Source organism: Triturus cristatus, chromosome 5_2, assembly GCF_964204655.1.
Source record: "Triturus cristatus chromosome 5_2, aTriCri1.1, whole genome shotgun sequence".
NCBI classification, from domain to species: domain Eukaryota; kingdom Metazoa; phylum Chordata; class Amphibia; order Caudata; family Salamandridae; genus Triturus; species Triturus cristatus.
Window position 1 is genome coordinate 514771620 of NC_140588.1, and position 20267 is coordinate 514791886.

At 49.2% G+C, this 20267-nt stretch overlaps 1 protein-coding gene across 3 annotated transcripts in view; it reads right to left on the reverse strand.

Annotated features, from left to right (window-relative positions):
* MLH1 (mutL homolog 1) overlaps positions 1-20267 on the reverse strand; it is a 388689-nt gene that overhangs the window by 294241 nt on the left and 74181 nt on the right. For 2 of the 3 annotated variants that reach the window (XM_085607537.1, XM_085607538.1), the window contains exon 6: positions 8214-8305. The exons of the other annotated variant lie outside the window; for it this stretch is intronic. In XM_085607537.1, coding sequence (XP_085463663.1) covers positions 8214-8305 — 92 coding nt within the window. The remainder of the gene's footprint in view (positions 1-8213; positions 8306-20267) is intronic. 3 annotated transcript variants of the gene reach the window in all.

Consider the following 20267-nt stretch of genomic DNA (forward strand, 5'->3'; position numbering starts at 1 on the left):
CTGTCAAGAACTGCCACCTTAACCGTGGCGGGGAGGTTACAGATCAATTGTAATGTTGAGAAGTCCATGAGATGTTAAGTATCAAACAGGTCCCTGACTCACTTGCAGGTGGCCTCATGCAAGGCCTGAAATGCTGTTCCCTTGGTTGTGGAGAAGAAGTCCGGGTTGCCAGTGTTTGTGGAGACAGGGGTGTCGAAAGACAATATCTCAACTGCACAGTGTCCCACACCCCAACTGTGGCCCTCACCACAGGTGACACATAGACACCAGTCGGCCTATGGGGTCTTGGGAGCGAGGAAACCTTCCAGATATCGTTGCCCGCAATTGCCTGATCTATAAAGCACCATTGTTTCTCTGTGTATGCCCGGGACTACTTCACCATACAGCGCAGTTGTGTGGCTTGGTAGTAGAAGCATAAATGCGGTATCCCCAGCCCTCCTGCTGATAATGGGAGATGGGTAGGGGTTCTAGCCATCCTGTCACGTCTACCCTCCCAGATAAAGTCCCAAATAATGGATTGCAGCTTGTCTAGCATATGTGGAGGAGACTGAAGAGGGTGGGTTTGCTTCACATACAGGATTTTAGGTAGAAGCGTCATCTTGACTGCTGCTATAAGCCCAAGCTAGGATGGCCCATGGCTCTTCCACTTGGTGAGATGTGTGTGTGTAATGCCAGGAGGCTGTCATAGATGTGTGCCGCCGTGGCTGCAGGCGTGGTGTGAATCTGTAGCCCCAAGTATTGAAGACTCTGGTCGGTCCACTGGAAGAGGAACTGTGTGCTAAGCCGATCCCTCCCCGACTCAGGGACAGTCAGGTTGAGGACGTAAGATTTTTGTAGATTAGTCTTGAATCCAGAGGCACCACTGAAAGCAGCTAATTCCGTCATCACTGCTTCTATGGTGGTATCTGGGTCTGTGAGGGCCAGGAGAAAGTCGTCGGCTTATAACATAGTTTTGTGTTCCAGTCCACCCATGATAATAAGATGGATGGCACACTGGAGCGCTGGACTTTATCTAGCAGGTAACACCGTCGTTTCAGGACATCACTGCCCCAAGTTCGAGAATAAACCAGGCCTGATCAGGATCCACCAACACTTGAACGTAGGGCGCAAGTCTAAAGGCTAACACACTCGTACAAATCTTAGCATCAACATTCAAGAGGGAGATTGGCCGGTAGGATGCACAGCTTGTGGGGTCTTTGCCAGGTTTAGCGATGAAGGTGATACTGGCCAAGCGCATTGAGTCTGGGAGTTCCCCATCCATGCTAAGTGCATTGTAGAGCAATGCCAGAACGGGGAATAGCTGCTCCCCAAAGGCTTTATAAAAATCGGCACCATAGCCGTCTGGACTCGGAGCTTTGTCTGGTGGCAAGCATTGAATGGTGTCAATGACCTCTTGTGGTGTGATGTTGGTGTCCAGAGCGGTGTACGTGTCGGGTGCGGCAGCAAGGGCCGACCTGAACAGGTAGGCCCTTGTGTCTGCCTCCGATAAGCGGTCCGCTGGGTAAAGGTCTGCATAGAAGGACTCAAATACAGAAGCAATGTCCTCATTCCAGTTCCTCTGGAAGCTATCCGCTCCCCGCATTCAGTGACCCTACTGTCAGTTGCTTCCGCTCTGAGGCAATGCACCAACATGCATCCTGCCTTATTACCCCCAGCGTAATATTTCAGACGAATGTGGAGCAAGGCGTACTCCGCTCTACCCATGTCCAGAGCCTGTAGGTGTTTCCGCGCCATCCGCTGACGGCGAGCAGCCACTGAACCTGAGTTAATGTTAATCGCCTCCGACTCCTTGACCTGCGTTTTCAATTGGAATTGCTTGGTTCACCTGTCTCTATTGTAGCCTGTGGAGATGGAAATAAAGTCCCCCTAATCACAACTTTCAGTGTCTCCCACAAAATGGTGACCGGGGTAGTGAGTGTGTCTTGAAAATGCAGAAAGGTTGTAGTAGCAGTTAAGATGTCGGCTAGGATATGGTGGTAGGTGAGGAGCCTCACGTTAAAGTGCCCAACAGTAGGGGTCCAAGAGCATTTCCCTGGGTTATATCGCATAATGATGGGGGAGTGATCAGACAGTGCTGCTGCGCCAATGTCCACCGAGTCCGTGTTAGAGGTGATGTGCGGAGATGTAAAGAAATATTCAATACGAGTATAGGTTTGGTGTGCCGCAGAAAAGAAAGTGTTTTCAGTGGATGTAGGGTGCATGTGTCTCCAGATATTCGTCAGCCCCGCCTCCACCAACCAGTGTCTAGTGCCTGATGTAAGGCCCCCCCAACCTTACCGGCCGCATAGTAGTCTATTGCTGTATTAAAGTCCCCACCCATTATTATGTCTTTGTCCTGGGAGGTCAATAACCGACCTAGGGAGTCCCTAATAAAACACCTCCCGGTGGTCATTGGGTGCGTATACTGTAGGTATAGTGTGCCTAACACCCTGTTTCATAACATGAAAGGCTAAGAGTCTCCCAGGAATCTCATCGAAGACCCGCTCCACTAGCCCAGGGAAGTGCATGGTGAGCAGGATCGCTACCCCAGCCTTCTTGCTCATCCCGACGAGAAGTACTGGCGATCGAACGAGCAAGAGCGCAGTCATCGCCAGTCACTTTGGATTAGGTGGGTTTCCTGCAGCATGCAAATGTCGCAACTTGAGTCTTTCAAGAGTGAAAGGAGAGCTAAGCATTTGGCCCCTGCATTCAGGCCTCGGACACTGAGGTTAAGTATAGAAATCACCATTGAGACTCAGAGGAGAGAGTAGTGTATCAGTCAATGGCCGTACTAAGGCATCAGGCCAACTAATATATGTCCGCATGGGGGAGGAAAAGGAGAGACAGGGAACAGGGAAACCAGAGCGAGAGATGGAGAGAGAGAGAGGTAAAACAAGAGTTAAAAAACGTCCCCCGCCCAGAGACCAGTAGAATCCTGGAAGAGAGGTCCATGTCGTAGGCGATTGCAGCTAAAACACAATGCCGCTATAGAGGAACTCCACCAGTGAGGCTGTAAATCTGGTGCCGGAGGAGGGTATTTGTGGGGTAGCCAAGGGCGTCAGTTATCCATTGGTTTGGTGAGGGCTCACTACTATTAGGCACAGCGGCATCAGCCGACAGCACTTAGTGATCACTCTCTGCGCCAACCGGGTTCCATTCACGTTGTAGTTGCTGAAGCAGTTGGGCACGCTCCTCACGACTATCTGCTTTGGACGGTATATTAAGCAACTTCTTCTTATGTCTGGAGGAGCGTCGGGACTCAGCCGACGGTCAAGGTGTCCCGGGATGGCGAAGCCATATGTTCGGCAGGGTGTAGGGCCGGCATACCAGGGAGTGCTCCGGCCTCCTCAAGGCTGTGAACCGCACGGACCTCCTCCTGCTATACAAACTGAAGGCGGAAAGGTTGGTCCAATTTATATCTAATGCCCTGCTCCTGGAGGTAGACAGTGAATTGTTCGGAGGGCCCTCCGACTCTGTAGCTTGAGTGGAGAGAGATCCTGGTAGAGCCACGGCCGGTGACCCTCAGATTCTATGAACTTCATGTCTCGTGCAGCTGCCATAATGATTTCTTTCTGGCAAAAGTAATAAAGGCAAGCAAGAATGTCTTTGGGTTGGCCCAGAGGAGTGGCCGGTCGCCCGGCGTGGTGTGCATGATCCAGGACAATGTCCTGGTCCATCAAGGTGGGTGCCAAGTACTTGAGTAGATGGACAACAAAATCTTCAAGATTTCCTGAGATAGCCTGCAGGGGAGCGCCTTTAATACGAATGTTGGAGGACGCAATCCATTTTCAAGGTTTTCAAGTTGGCATTGCAGCTCCAGTAGGTCAAGAAGTTTTCGCAATGACTATCTAATTCCTCTTCTCGAGCATCCTGACCCTTGCTCCAAGGACGCCACTCTCTGATCCACAGCCTCCACCTCCCTGTGGATCTCCCTGATCTCATCGGCTATGTCCAGCTTAAGCTCTGCGAAACCGCTCTTCAGGGTCCCAAACAACTGCTCCAGGAAGATTTTAGTATTAGGCGCCTCACCCTTATCCTCTTCGTCGGCACAGGTGTCATCCAGGAGCACCCCAAGGCAGATGGACCTGGAGGCAAGTCTGCTTTCTTTGCAACATTTTTCGTTATCATATCCTTCAAGGTGGGGTCCCTCTTCCCTGAGCGATGTGAGGACAAGGCTGCTTCTCGCCTAAGATCAGGGCCTCACAAGGCCCCCGACCAGAAGACCGGTGCCCTCCAAGTCCCGAGGGGGGATTGCAAATCAGACGCGTATTGTCCGTCGAGCAGGCAGATAATCCAGTGTTGGCTGCCGCTGGTATCAACAGGATGCGACCACCTCTGCGACAGGAACTAATCACCTCGTAACCCAGCTTGTGTTGTCAACTGCTCGAAAGAGCCCGAATTGCTCGAGGGGCTCCACGGTGTGTCTGACTCCGCACCAACCCCCACAGAGGGGCCCGCAGGCAACCACACCAGGGAAACAGCCAGCCAGGGTGGGGTGCTGGCTCCCAGTGGTAGCGCTCAGACGGTAAAAGGCCTCAGGTGGTGAGAGGAGGGACTACCCAGCGAGACGGGCCAACTCACGGACAGTGGGCTGCAGACGTTCACAGATTGAGGACCCTTGTCTCATGCTCTACCTTCCCACCCCGTGGCGAGAAGGAGCTAGCACCCGCGTGGTGTCTCTGTTGTGGGAGCCACCTGGCCTAAGAACCCCGCAGTGCAAGCAGGTCAGCCCCAACACGCAGCAGTCTGTGCCTGCCGGCGTCCGCCACACCGCTGCTATGGGCGACAGTGGCCGCAATCAGGCACAAAGCTTTAAATGGAGGGCAGACAGTTCCAGGCACCACAATCCAGAGCCTCAGCAGCAGGGCACAGCAGCACGAGGGAGAGTAAGGAATCGCTATGGCCGGCCATGCGCCATCCGCCACTCCGCGTGCACAGAGGGGAAGGCCGCTGCCGCCTCCTCAACATGTGTTCAGCACAAACACCCCTCACTCACCAGTAAGAGGAGTCGAGGTGGGAAATCCCACCATCACCAGGGTACGGCACCGTGACCAGCTAGAAGGGGCCCCCCATCCATACAATGCCCTGCTTCAGTCTGCTTCTGGCTTCTCTGCAGAGTGGCCTCAGAGTGCGCCCCGGCCACTGAGGTCGATGAGCCGCAGTGTCTCTGCATCTGCCAGTGCCCCCGCACTGCAGCAGCAAGGCCCTGCAGGGCGGGGGGGCCACAGTAGCCGTGAGGCGTTCCTCCTGCAGACGTTATGTGGCAGCTATGCTCGGTAGCGGCTGAGCTCCAGACAATGCTACTTACTCGGTCATCTTGGACACACCCCCTTTACTGGAACAAGCATTGGTAATTGCATTAGGTTTCGCCTATGTGATTAATAACAAGCTGTTTTAGATGCAAGTTGTAGCTTGGTGAGCAGTGCAATATAAGTCAGTGAAAGTCTGTTAAAGTGTTATGACATGTTTATTGAGAAAGGCTCAACTGTGTTCATATAATCACAAATTTGCCATAATGATGTTACTATAGCTGCGTTCCATGCTACATAAGCAATTAGGTCCAATGTTTACATGGAGATGGCTAAAAGAACAATTTGCTGAACAGTTAAAGGAATAAAGGAGTTTTCAATGGGTTCGTGTCATGCTCGTGACTCGGCCCGAGCGGTTGATTATAGCGCAAGCAGTGTGCAGGGGAGATTAAGTGGACAAGTACAGTATCTACTGCCGTTCGAAAAGCCGAAATAACGTGTCCACAGAATCCAGCGAGTTGTAGACATCAAACATGTGTTTAACATAACAGATGTCCATGTGACTGCAATACCCAGCATGCATCTTGTTTTAAAGTGCGCATTGTACTTACACCACGCGCTTTTATTTAAGGAAGAAACAGAAGAATCTGCCTAGGCTCAACTGCATAAACCAAGCGCTGTCAGTAACGAACCTTAAAAAATAAAACCCAAGATTGATTAAGCTGCACCCCCATGCTACCACTTAAACCACCCACCAACATGTGCTGTGCAAGAAAACCAATACCTGCTACGGTTGGTCAAAACCCACTAATGTTGAAAAGCAATGGCAGTGGAGATCGTATCACCAGCTAACCAGCAAAATGACAGTGAAGCATAAACCAAATATCAAATACTTTATTACCAAATTGTCCCATGCTGAAAGCCCATAAAATTAATAAGTGTAAAGTGAGAATGGATTACCTGAACGCGATGTGACCCGGAATGGAGAGCTGCTGCAACAGTACAAGCAATGTGACTAAATTTGCATGTGTTTAAATAAATGAGACACACCCAAGCGAAAGACATCGCCGTGATAAGCATAAGAGACAGACCAGACACCCGACACCCCGTCCCTTAAGAAGCAAGGGAATTTACATTCAAAGTATTTATTTTGCAGTTTTACATATAGCGCAAACTCATTGGAGCGCTTTATATGAGCTCCAGTTACATTACGCAGTCATTTTTTGTAGGCATATAGGGAGATAAAATTGATTTGCCAAGAATCACAGGATGTTGAGCCGACCCCGAGACTCAAACCAGGTTCCCCAGCTCCAAAGTCACCAGCTCTGGCAATTACACCACAAAAGTAACACTACAAATAACAACTTGAAGATAAAGTGAATAAAATATCCGTTGTTCACATTAAAACTCACTTGGTAAGAAACCCATAACAGTTACAACGGGTTTTGACTGTTGATGCAAACACGTAAACAATAAGATGAATAACTTCGCTATGAAAGTGATAAAATGTTCTAAGAGCGACCACATAACACTAGATACCTGCCATAAACTGTCTAAGAAGCGTATGTGTAAAATGAAACATTTATGTGAAAAAGCCCTTAAACGAAAAACAAATGCTAATTGACCGCATTTAAGTGCTTGATGGCAAAATGGACTTGTTGAACTAGAGTAGTGTATTACAATGTGGGTCGTCCACACAAAAAAAGCCACCTCACCTGTACAGTGAAGGACTTCAGCCCTGCAGTATCCATGGTGCAAGATTAAAATTTAAAACTCTTTTACAGTTATTTTGTGGCTGTGCAAGTCATCAACCTTAACAGAACGTTTTGTTAACAAACGCATATTTTGGAGTCATGATTGCACTCTTAACAGCTGCTGTTCAAGATAGCCATTAGAAGAACAACCACAAATGCTATGCAGTTATCACGTGACACCTACATCATTGTGACTTCCTGAATGTATGCAGGATATCTTTCACCATTTCTTTTTATAAAAATAAAATTCAGGGAAGAAATAAATCACACAACTGAACATTAAGAGCTGAATATTAATTGTTTGCTTAAAAGGGTTCGGGGGGAGGAGTGCTAAGGAATCGGTGACATTCAAGTAAGGAGATGACACTTCACAGCCAGCGTTATTAATATTGTGCCAAAGCCCTCGAAAGCAATGGCAAGCCCACTCTTTTGTGATATGCACAGTTTCATGAGCCACAGGGTACCCGGGATAGGAATGGGGAAAACAACTGGGTGAAGAGGGGCTAAGCAGCACTGGGAGGAAGGTGATGGTAGGAACGGGAGCTGGTGCATGCGAAAGACTGCAGACACATGTACTCTCAGTGCATGTTCAATAGAAATAATAAAAACAAGTGCTGTGCATGCTTAACCTTAAAAGAAATGTTCCACAAAAGCGAATGGAAACAGTACTTGGTTGTCAGGAAACTGATAATAGGAGCACACCAGGAAAACTCTAGGAACAACAGGAAACAGTATGCTACAGCCAATCGAAATGGAGGAAAAGTAAGTGGCAAGCACAAGAACCAATGAAAAGCAAGAAAAACAAGGGGGTGTAAGCCCCTTCTAAGATTTATATTGAATACAATAGATTTCACAAGCACAGCACAAGCAAAACCTAAAAAGGACTTCACCAATATCAGCACTATGACAATAGTGATAAAATATTAATCTGGTCAACATTCAATACCCAAACAAATCAGCCTCATCTCCACCCTCTCATGGGAGCGCACTGAACGTTTGCTTTTCATATAAAAGGCCACTAGAAGAAGGTGTAATTAGAGTAATGCTGTACAATTCAATATTTTCTTGAGATTCTTGCTTGATGAATCCATCTATATTGTTTCAACAAATCTCTACTCCTCTAGGACCATTATCACCTAGAGGTTGTTGATAATTACTCAGCAAAATCAACTCATTCCATTGTTTCGATAACTTGTTCACCTTTGTCGGTGAACATCTTGCATTACCTTACCTACTGACCACTTCAACTATTTTCGCATATTCTTCACTTGGACTCTTCAAAGCTTTCCTCCTTGTTGCAACATTATAAAAGAGATCTTCTACCTGGAAAGTATATTAAATAAATTAGGTTTATATTTATAATAATTTAGAGTGTTATAACAACTAAAGGTTAGTAATAACCGAAAGATTTCTGTTGTTGCTCTATGGACACAGGATACTTTAAGTATGTTTATGAAACTTAACTGAAGGTTTTACCGGGGAACATGAATAACATTTTTCATAGAATGAGGGCCAAACGCTTGACCAAACGCCCTTTGATAAAGCAAATTAAGAATTTCAAAAGGTAAATATTAGGTGGGTCAAAGTAAAATATACACTACTTTTTTCTCCTCTCTCACTTTCTTTGTTCGAACATTTACAAAGGATTAAATTGTCAAAGAAAGTGTTTGCACCATACTGCTAAGGGACACAATGGTATAGCAGTAAATTGCAAATAAGCATGTAGCTGGTGAGCCGAGGACTGGGAAAAGATCAAAATTCGCCTGAGCACCTGGCCTTCCACTGGATACAGCCGGCTTTCCACTCTCTGCATCTCTCTGCATCTCTCCCCATCCGTTATTCCTCCAAAGAGGAAGGAAGAGACAAGAACAGAAATAGGCCACATATTCAGCAAGAAGTGTGGAGTCTACAACAGATATTCAGGGACAATAGATACACAAAAAGAACTTTGATGAAACACTGGATTTAGACTGCAGTATGAAGCAAGAGGAGGAAGAAAAGGTTATGTTATACAGATCTGTAGAGCACACAATATATCGGGAGGGTATCCTGGCGCTGAGCAGGTGTGAGGATAGCCACCCCTAGGGCCTTGTGGGACTACTTGAAAAGACAGGTCTTCAGCTTCTATCAGATTTCAAGAAGTGAATAAGAGGCGATTATGTGCAGCAGGACGTTGTTCAACGCTTTAGGAGAGATTTAGAAGACGGCTTGCCACTAGATTTGATATTCAGTAAGAGTGGGATTTGTGCAAGTAGAAGTCCGGCCGAACTGAGGTGTCGGGAAGGTTTGTGAAAGCAGATGCGTTTGTTGAGGTATGCTGGGACAGTGCTATGTAGTGCCTTGAAAGTGGGTGTGAGGTTTTGAATTGTGCTTGTTTGTGAATGGAGAGCCAGTGGAGCTCTCTTCAAGTGTGGGGTAAAGCGAGTGAATAGTCTGCAGCCTTCTGGGGAGTTTTTGTTGATCACGGCATAGAGGGCGGTTCTGTAGTTTAGCTTGCTTGTGACCAGGGCATGTAAAACAGTTTGCTGGATGCTGAGTGGGAGTCATTTGAAAATCTTCCTCAGCATCTTCAGGGTACGGAAGCAAGAGGCGGTGACAGGATTGACTTTGGTGTTCATGTCCAGTTTGCAATTGATGATGATCCGGAGGTTCTTGGCGAGGGTGGTGAATTGAGTGTTGGCCCCAGCTCTGTTGACCACCAACTGGAGTCACACTGTGATATGCTCTTCCTGAAGATCATGATTTCGGTCTTATTGGTGTTCAGCTTTAGACAGTTGGTCTTCATCCAGTGGGAGATTTCAGTCATGCAGGCATTGAACTTAATCCGGTTACTGGGTGTCTTGTTTGTGAGGGAGAGAAGGAGTTGCACATCCTCGGCATAGGAGAGGACATTGATGTAGTGAGAGCAGATGAGGCTGGCTTGATGGATCATGTATACACTAAAGAGGGAACGCTCGGGGGATCCTTGCAGAACTCCACAGATGAGGTTGCATGCATGCAAGGTGTACTGTGCCTGGCTGACTGGGTCCTTCCACTCGGGAAGGAGCAGATCCATTACAGTGCTTGTCCTTGGATTATGATGTCATATAGGGACTGAATGAGGATGGGGGTGGGGGACCGTGTCAAATGTTTCAAAGAGGTCCAGGAGGATGAGGGTGCCATATCTCCTCTGTCCAGTCATGCAGATGTAATTCATGGCAGCGATGAGGGCAGTTGTCATGCTCTGGTTGGGTCGCATATAAGACTGAGTGGTGTCAAGAAGTTGGTGGTCGTGGGTGTATTCAGTGAGGTGCTTGCTAATGATTTTCTCTAGGACCATGGCAGGGATGGTAGCAGGGAGCTCGGCTGTAGTTGGTGAGCGCTGAAGGATCAGCAGAGGGTTTCTTCAACAGTGGGAGAAAATGTAAGTGTTTTCAAGCATTTGGGAAAGCTGTGGAAAAGTTGGAGGTATTCAGAATGGGTGTGAGCATGGAGCTGATTGGTTGCAGTCTTCTGGAGTAGGTATGGTGGGGGCAGGAGTCCAATGGAGCCCCTGATTGGAAGGAATTTATGGTGGGGACGGTTTCTTCTGAGTTGACAATGTTGATGTGGTTAGCATTGGTTTTCTGGAGAAGACTGGAAGGTGTATGGAGAGGCCTGCCGGGTCCGGTTGTGGGCTGAAGTTGCTATAAATGGTGGTGATTTTGTTGCTTTTGAGAATAGGTGGCGCAGGGTGGAAGCAAAGAGAGAATTTTAAAGGCAGAGGAGGATGATGAAGGGAGGAGAGAAGAGGCTGAGGAAAGCAGAAGCGAGGACACAACATCAGAGACTGAGACAAAAGGAGGTGCAATGACAACAAAGGAAATGGAGAGAGCCAGCTAGAAGAGGAATAAACAATCTTGTATCTGCTACTGCCAAGGTACCATGGGGAAGTCGTGGCCTCAGGCAAGTTTTCATGGCATTTTCATTCAGGGTCTGGGGAGGTACTGGTAAGCAGAAGCATCAAAATAGCACCATAGCAGAAGGAGAGCACACAGGGACCATAGGTGAGGGTGAACCACTGATAGTGTTGAGAGCAGGACATCATCGCCACTTTTTTTTTTTTTTTTTACAATTTCATATATATTTCAAGGGTTTCCTCACCAGTAACAATTGCTTAATTTTTTTCTCATGAAGAGTGAAGATCCTAGAGGGGCTACAAAGTGTCAGAAGATTAATTAGAAAGAGGAGCCCTAGAAGGGGGAAGGTCCCTAATTCCAGTACTGCCTGTGTATCTTCCCATAACTGAATTTGAAAGCATACATCAAGGCTGACCTGTATTTCCGGACGCGCAGCTTATTATCGCTGCATTCCTTTATGCATGATTTCAATCTTTAGCATGTAAATATGTTTTCAATCTTCATCATACAATTTCAAATTCTTATTCCATTTTTAGCTTGTGCAATTATTCAGTTTACACAAGTGGTTAAAACATGCATACAAATATGCCCCTGTGACCCAATGTATTTCATGGATAACACTTGATCAGGGTTATCATTTAAGACCGTGGTTTGGGTAGCCAACATGGGGTTGCCGAAGTCAAGAGCCCCCTGCTCACAGCTCCTTCATCCAGCGGCTCAGTGCATCATCAGGCGACCCCTCAGCTGCACAGCATTGGGGAGTGGCCAGAGGACTCACCTGAACCCTGCTGAGTCCGTTCAAAAACAAGCGTCGTCATAGGAGAGTCATTCCTCTTGGCATCGCGGCCCGATCTAACTCCCTGGCTCTAAGGTCACTCGTGAAGGGCTGCCTTCCAGCGGCCACGCGTCAACTGAACAGTGAGGGCCACACCTTGCTGTACTGGTGAAAATTGGTGCCGGGTTAAAGGCGCACCTCTCCTCGCCATGCCTGGAGCGCCACTTATCTGGCAGACTCAGGAGAGCTCTTTTGGATGTGGCCTACCAGGTACTGCCAGGAGGGAGGAGAGCTTGGCCTGTGACTGAACTTGACAGGGCCTTGATGGTGGAACCCAGCTGGAGCAGACATCTAAGCCCTATCCCCCTTTACTGGCACAGACAGCAGGTTCCCACCCACCGGGGAGACACTGCAGCATCTACACCCGGGGGATCCTTTTGGCGAGCCCCAGCAGATGACTACTGACCACGTGGAGGATTTGTCCCCCCTCCCTCCCGATGCCTGATGAGCCACCTGGGCCTCTAGTGCTCCAGCTAGATTTTTTTGCTTCCCACATTAAAGGGTCTGACTGGCAGACAGCTACCAAACTGCTTGTGCTGCCCTGCCCCCCGGAACCACATGGGTTGTGGCAGAGGCAAGCAGGCCCAAATATTCAACTACATTATGTGGGCACCTGGATACCTTTGGCTGTCATAATGAGACAGACAAAACATCTGAAGTCAGGGGCCTCACTATCGTCAGTTACCATGGACTTCACTCGCCTCAATACTTCCAAGAAGAACCCAAATTTGCTTGATGCCATTCTGCAGGCAATCAAGGCTTCCTGTCCGAAGATATTACCTTCCTGCACGACGACTAGCGTAAACTCAGAGTGGGACACCCAGTCAGAGAAGACTCTCGCTAAACTCCAGCCCCACACACTTGACCTTCAAAAGCAACTCAGGGACCTCAAGGAACACATTCATTTTCTTGAAGACTATGCAGATGCGACCGAAGGATGAGCCAGACACAGTAATATTAGGGTTGTTGGCCTCCCAGTGGGCAAAAAAGGCCACAGCATGGTGCATTACTTGGAGACTTGGTTCTCAGGACCTCACACCGTTCTTCTCCACTGAGAGGGGTGATCGAGTGCCAGCTATGTGCCCCTTGCAGGGGCACCCCATGCCCAATAGTAGAAAAAAATTCTTTACTTTAAGGACCGATATCCATCCTTGAAAAAGTGAGTCAATCTGACTCTCTTCAGAAAGATAATCAGCGAATACTTATCTTCCGGGACTACACACTGGCAGTTCAAAGTCAACGTGCATCATTCCTGGGAATTAAGCAAAAACTGTGAGCTGGGTATCAAATGAGCTCTCCTCTTCCTGGCTTTATCTTGGAGAAAAAGGCTCACACATTTACTGATGTCTCTGATGCTCGAGAATGGGTGGAGACTCTGGCGCCTCCCCCAAGGCGAAAAGAAAGCAAGGGTTTATCCATCCAGTGGGGTTCGGTCGGTCTTCCTTGGTGGCTGCTGCCCCTCTTCCCCAGCTTGAACTAGATCCGTTCAGGCCCCTATCTGCTCTGGATGAGGCAATCGCTTTCCGGAATCCTCCCAGAGACTGAAAGAGCACCTTAATGGGGACTCAGATGCTAGGTCTCCACCTCGATCCGACTATGCAACCATGTCTCGCCTTCTCAAGTGACAACCCCCCACCCCAGACAGAAGACGTTCTTTCGTAGCACAATCCTCATTGCGCTGGCTACTCTAAGACCGGACGCATGATGATACTTTATGAACTCAGAGGTGACACTGCCACAATGTAAGCCGGGGGTGCCTGGAGGGGGTCCACGGCCCAGCTCCTGGAGCCTTCTCTGTCCCATCTGGAGCAGCTAGAACTTCCTTTTCTTTGGCTAAATACGGGATGCCCTGTCCCACATCCTTCTGTCATTGAGGCCTGCACACCCTCATGTCTTTGGAAGTACCTCACCAGCCCCTGTCCCTCTGAGGACTGATGTTTGTATGGTTTGGGCACCTGGACTCGCACCTCCTGCCCATAGTATTTTAATTGATTGTTTCGTTGTTTGGACTTTCTTTTTTCCCTCTTGTTGAGACTTCACCCCTCTCTAGCCCCTGCCTTTCTTCTAAGAACCCTACCCCGTGCCCTTTGTACATCCATACTGTCACCTCTCCGTGGGAGCACCTGTAGGGGGTACCCTCTGTGAGATGACTGGCAGGCAGTATAATTTCCTGGAATATTCAGGGCCTGCATAGGCCCTCTAAACACTATAAAATCCACAATTACCTTAAGCCTAAGGGGGTCTAGATAGCCTTACTCCAGAAGGCTTACATCACTCGGGCTGAAGAAAACAGACCCTAGAATCGATAGAGAGGCCAGATCGTTACCATCAACTTCTCCACATATATCCGGGATACACCGATTTGGGTGTGGGTAAGTGTCCCCTCTACTGTGGTATCCCAAGATGTAGATCCAGAACGGAGATATGAACTCCTGGAATTCAGACTGGATGGTTACCCCCCTACTCCTAGCCAGCGTTTCGGTCGTTAGCACAGAACAACTGCAGTTTTTCATCGTCTGTCCTCTCACTTGCCCACATTTACCTTTTCTACTTGGTGGTCGTGTAGGGGAGAGCTGGGTGGGGGGAGGGGGAAGGGGGACAGGCAGGGGGGGGCACATCAATTGTGTATTAGACTCTGCCTTGGGCCACTCCCACCCTCACCTCCCGAAAACTCTCACAATTACTAACTCAGCATTTGAGGACATGGCTCCAACAGCGGTCCATGGCAGACATTTGCCATCATCCTAATCTGAGGATAAACTCTACTAATACTATTCCCCAGTACATGACATATGTGCACACTTGGGCAGGATGGTCTGCTCCTCCGAACTATGCCCCTTAGTTTCCTCAACAGACTACCTCAATCTGGAGTGATTAGATCACAGCCCTCTACTCATGGACATGAATTGGGGGAGATTCCCTTACCCGATTCCCACATGGCACTTGCAACCCTCCACCCTCAAAGAACCTATGTTTAAGGAAACTATCTCTGATCATAAGAGAGTATGGTGGTCAGGGGCTTCTGTACACAAGCTAGCTCAGTGGAATGGAAATGATGTTTCAAGCACTAAATACAGCTGAACAACAGTCCATAGTGCAAGAACGGTGTGCTGATGAGGAATCTCCCTCTTGCCAGATTCTTTGGCTCCAGAAAAACGAGGTTCCTCTTACACTACCCTCACACACTTGGAGGGTGGTAAATCAGGCCACCTCCTAAAAGGATTGATGAATAGAGAAAACAGGCAACCCCAGAATGTTTTCGTCTGCAACCCCACGGGCACTTTACAAACAAACAGATATACATGGTGCTTTTATCACGTCCAATTTATCGGTTTACTCTACACAAACCTGATAATCAGGGTGTAATATGGAAGACAGTTATCAGATTCCATCCCGGTTATAAGGGCACCAGACATATATGCCCCCTTTCTCTTGTGACTGGCAATGAAGCCCCTGGCTGAGTGGCAGGGACCTGTGCGTATACACCTTCCAAACCACACACACACACCATTTCACCCAACATCTACGATGCACGTTTGGATATGTGGGATATATTCCCACATCACAGGGCTTTTAGAAGACTTTGGTGACCTTTTGGGCTAATGGGTCGATTGGCATATTCCTTTGTCTCTGGCAATGAGGTCGATTAATCTGGGAGGGGGCCCGGTCTGCTGGGAGCCCACCTACTTCAGATAACTGGGGATTCCAATCTTCCAATCTGTCCCTGACTTGCTTGATGACAAACAGAAGGTGGTGGTGTTGTAACTGTGCTCACAAGTGACGTTCTGGTGCTCTATCCCTTTGTTGGTGATCAGCAGAATAACCGTCTCTAAGATGGTGATGCTTCTCCTTCTTTATTACTTTGTGAACCTTCCCATCATTCTTCCTCATGCATTTTTGGGGGGATTGCATGCCCTCATTGGAGACCTCATATGGCACAACTCTAGCAGACAAGTGGCCCTTGTGAGACTGCAACACATCCCCACCCCTCCAATACCAGAAGGGCCTTGGGTCCCAATTTTGAATACTATTATGTGGCTCCCAATTAAAATGGGCCTTATACTGGTTCTTGGGTCGTTTTCTAGAGGACACATGCACGGTTAATCGCCCATTCTCTCAGGCATCACTCCCAATGCTAGTATTCTAAGGGACCCAGCCCAGACTCTCCACATGTACTTCGGTGACACTTACCTGCCTTGGCAGGGCTTTACATCTTACTCGTCAAATGCTCCCTTATGAACCCGATATCCCTTTACTGGGCCTGCGGTAGCGCAGCGTTGCATTACTGGCCATGACCACACCCTTTGGACCAGTGCTGGAATCAGCACTCTGGGGGAGCTTTTGTCCTTCTCGGCCCTGGTAGATCAATTTAGCCTCTCTGAAGACCAATTCCTATCATATGCCACATTGACAGACTAGCTTGGTAACATTTAGAGGGTTCAGGACGAGGAGCCAGCCATCCACCAACTTCTCCAGGCCTTGAATACTTTAGGTGACAGTCGTAGATTGATCAGCTGACTTGCTGGCACTTTATAAACACAAACCCAGGGGCATGGCCTGACTGGAAATGGAGTGAGACGCAACTCATCTGGGCTTCAGGTTCCTGTGGGCCCTTAACACATTTAAAGGCTACTATGGCAGGGCTCTGGTGATGCTTTTAAAATGTGGATTTGGGCTCGAGCGTGAATGACCATCCAGAGCGCCCACAACACAGACTCAAGCTTGCCTGACCCTCCACGTGGCCCCGCTCCAGAGGGGAGGCACCATCTTGTCTAACTGCTGTAGCGTCACTGCTCGGCTGATCCAAGTGGGGAAGCCTCCTCCAGAGCATCTACGGCCTCAGGGCAGTCGCGGACTGGGCAGAGCAGCCCCCATGAAAAACACTTAGCCGCCGTGAGTTTTTACTTGGCCCCTCCCCCCTTAGAGTGGACTTTTGCTGCTGACTGGCCTGCAGTGTCTGGAGGAGGCCCAGGCCCGTTCACTCCTTCATGAGGCTTGAGGTTGACCTACTGACATGGCTTCGCCCTGGCGCCTGAAATCACCCTTGCAACTGCTCGAGCCCAGGGGCCCTTAAAAACTGTACAGCATCACGCTCGGCGGAGTGGTGTGGAGGCCTTAAACGCTGGTGAGAAGAAAAGCCCTTCCCCTTTGCCTGGGTTTGCCTGGGGCCGGCACTGAGCTACCCTGTTGCAGGCCTTGTCCTGGTGGGCATTGCTGCGGCCGACCTCTGCTGGAGCGGGCCCCTGACTGCCCATACCTGCATGAGGGCGCTGCCTGGTCGAAGGCGAGAGAGAAGGAGACCCGGCTCCCTTAACATTGTGGACTATCCTAATCACCACACACCCACCTACTACAGCTGCCACATGAGCTCCGGGTGGACATTAAGCTACGACGCTGGAGAAACCTTGAGCATAGCTAATACTGGGCCCCACTTTCCCTGCCGTGCATGGGGGCTATCTCGCCTAATCTTTTGTGGGCATGTGGCAGTCCTGTGCACCCCAGTGGCGTGATCTGCCAAAGACCATCCTGGGCCCACCCTGAACATGAGGTTCCTCACCATGAAGCCCTAGATGGACTTTTCCAGGTGGCGCTTTTCTCCCTCTGGTGACCGTCTCTACATCAAACTTTAGCCCGCCCACTGCAGCAACACCCCTGTCTGTCCCAAGACCGGGCTAACTGGACTGACTGAGGCTGATCATTCCCCTACTACGCCCCAGGGCAAGACCGCCAAAGATATTTTGTTTGGCAATCTCTCTCTGGTTCAAGCCAACTGCAACAACCATGAGCAATAAAATGTAGCCACCCCCGCAGGCTGCAGCACCATCCCTCAACTCTACTATCATTCAGTACTACATGGAATGATTTCTTAGTGAAATCGGCCCAGAAGTTAGTTTAAAGGTTGTCTCAACGACTTGCGTAGGGACATCACACCTGTGGGAGACAGAGTGGATGACAATGAGCGCACCATGGACTCCCAAGCAGAAGACCAGGAAGCGCTGTGAAAATGTGTGGATGCCCTAGAGGAACAAAACATAGACCTCTAGGCGAAACAGGAGGACATAAGGACTTAAAAATCACAGACGTTGCAATAACATTCGTATAAGGGGGATCCCACGCGGTGCTGAGGGTGATGACATTCACCTGAGACCTCATCACCGCCATGCGGGGTGGGGGGGGAGGGGGAGCACGCAAAGAAGGCCATCCCTTAATCCTGGACAGAGCACACCAGGTGGCACCTTCGGACATCCACCCGGACGCCGTCCCTCAATATCCTGACCCGAGTTCACTTCTTTCAGGAAAAGGAGGCCATCCTCAGGGTGGCACGGGTTAAGGCCGACCTTGTATTCTGCAGCCACACAATGCAAATATATCAAGACCTTTCCCCATTGACACTCAAAAAATGTGAGATTTCAAAACAATGGAACAAGGCATCAATTATCAGTGGACTCAGCCCTTTGGCCTACATTTCCAGTGGGCTGGCAAGAAACCGACAATTCGCTCACTACAGGAAGCAAAATGCAAACTCAACTTGCCGGAAGATGCTCCTGGCGAGGGCCTTCCTCCTGCCCAATCCAATCAAGAAACTCCAGCAACTGGAGGCCCACCTCGAGGACTGTCTGGGGGAAATCCTCTAGCCGTGGCACTGTGGCCACAGCCTCCTGCTCCGCCCAAAAAGATATCATCGCCCATCTCCGCAACATGACACAGGAACCCTCGAACGCGACAGATGACCAATGACCCCACTGGTCTCCGCTAAAGGCCCGGCTCATCCATGCTGACGTGCCATACAAATTACACGACGGCCTTTCTGATTCACGGCTGGGCCCACAGACTGGAGCTGGACCCAACTTGTCTGGAGTATTATTTTTTCTAACCAAACATTCTTTTCTCCTACAGGTTGTTTTTTTACTGGTGAACTGACAGGTACGCTTCCCCTTTTCCTGGGTCATTATCCATTGAGGGTTACACCTCTGAGAGGATTGGGGTGGTCCCTCCTACTCATCTCTGGATGAAGTGGTCCCCATGGTTGGACCCGGTTGGCCTCTTAGTTTTTCAAACACTTCTTCCCTCCCTTGTAAGTCTCGCAACTATCCCCCTGCCCAGGAAGGCAACTCATTGTGGGGTTTTTATTCACTAGCTGCAGAGCCAGGACCTAGGTAGATGTTCACACTCACACAGCTTCGCTATACTCCCACACACACTCACCGCTGCCATTAAACTCCTCTCTCTAAACGTTCGGGGGCTCAACTCTCCCAATAAGCACTGCCAGGTATGGAGATATCTGCTACAGCAGGATACTGATGTAATCTATTTACAGGAGACACATCGTCTCAGGGAAGACTGACACCACATACTTCACTCTAAATACCACGATCAACACTGGGCTGTCACGAAGACATTGGAGGTTGCTATTTCTCTTCAAACGGGGCTTCTACTCCAGAGTAGTGAAACTCTCTAGGGCCCCAGATGGGCGATACCTAGCACTAACAGTTGAGAGAAACAGAGACACCTTGACAATCCTTAATATCTACGCCCTTAATCAGGCACAAGATGCACTCCTCCCATAAGTACTCAACAACCAATTGGGCAGTGTGGAAGGGGCCCTCATGGTGGGGGGTGATTTTAATCTGTTATAGGATCCTGACCTCAGCATATGCACAACACAAATCCAAGGAGCAGGAGCCATGTCAGGACTGCTCAGAAGGGAGTTAATTGAAGCGGGACTAATTAACGCTACCGCCACCCCGACGTGATAGATTACTCTTTTTACTCCCATGTACACCTATCTTATTCCAGCATCAGCTAGCTCTTCATTTCTCACTCCAATGTGAGAGGCTTGGAATCTGCCCGAATATCAGACATCTCAGTATCAGACCACGCACATATAGAACTCACTTGGACACGATGCTCTGATGGCCACCTTGCCCCTCCACGTTGGCACCTCCCTCCCCATCTCCTTCGGGATCCAGGAGACAGGGCTTCCGTTAAAGAAGCCATTGATAAATACTTTACACTCAAGGGGCTCCCGGATACTCCCGTTCACACACTGTGGGACAGCTTCAAAGCCACCATCCGCTGAGTCCTATCCTCAATTTCCAAAGCCAGGGCCCGTGAAACCTGCTTAATACAGGCCAACCTCACCAAGATCAGCTCCCTTGAACATACAGACAAGAAACTTCCCACGAAACACACGCTGTGAGGCAGCCTGACAACAAGCAGGAGGCCATCCAAACATTCTATCAAAACCTATATACGGGGATGGGGAGGGGGGGGTGGGGAGGGGGGGGCGGAGGGGAGATCAAACCGCCATGGATTCATAATAGGCAGACTGCCTGTGGCCTCTTTTGCCCCCAATATCATTCGCGATCTGGAGGAACCATCCTCTTTGGACGAACTCTGGAGAGCCCTCAGAGAGCTCCCGAAAAGGAAAACACCAGGCCCGGGCAGCCTGACTCCAGTTTTTTTACACAATGTTCTTCCTCCGGCTGCAAGACCATCTTCTCAAGCTCTATAACTCGCTCTCAAACCACCTGCCTCACAACCATTATGTCTGCTGCCAAAATATTCCTCA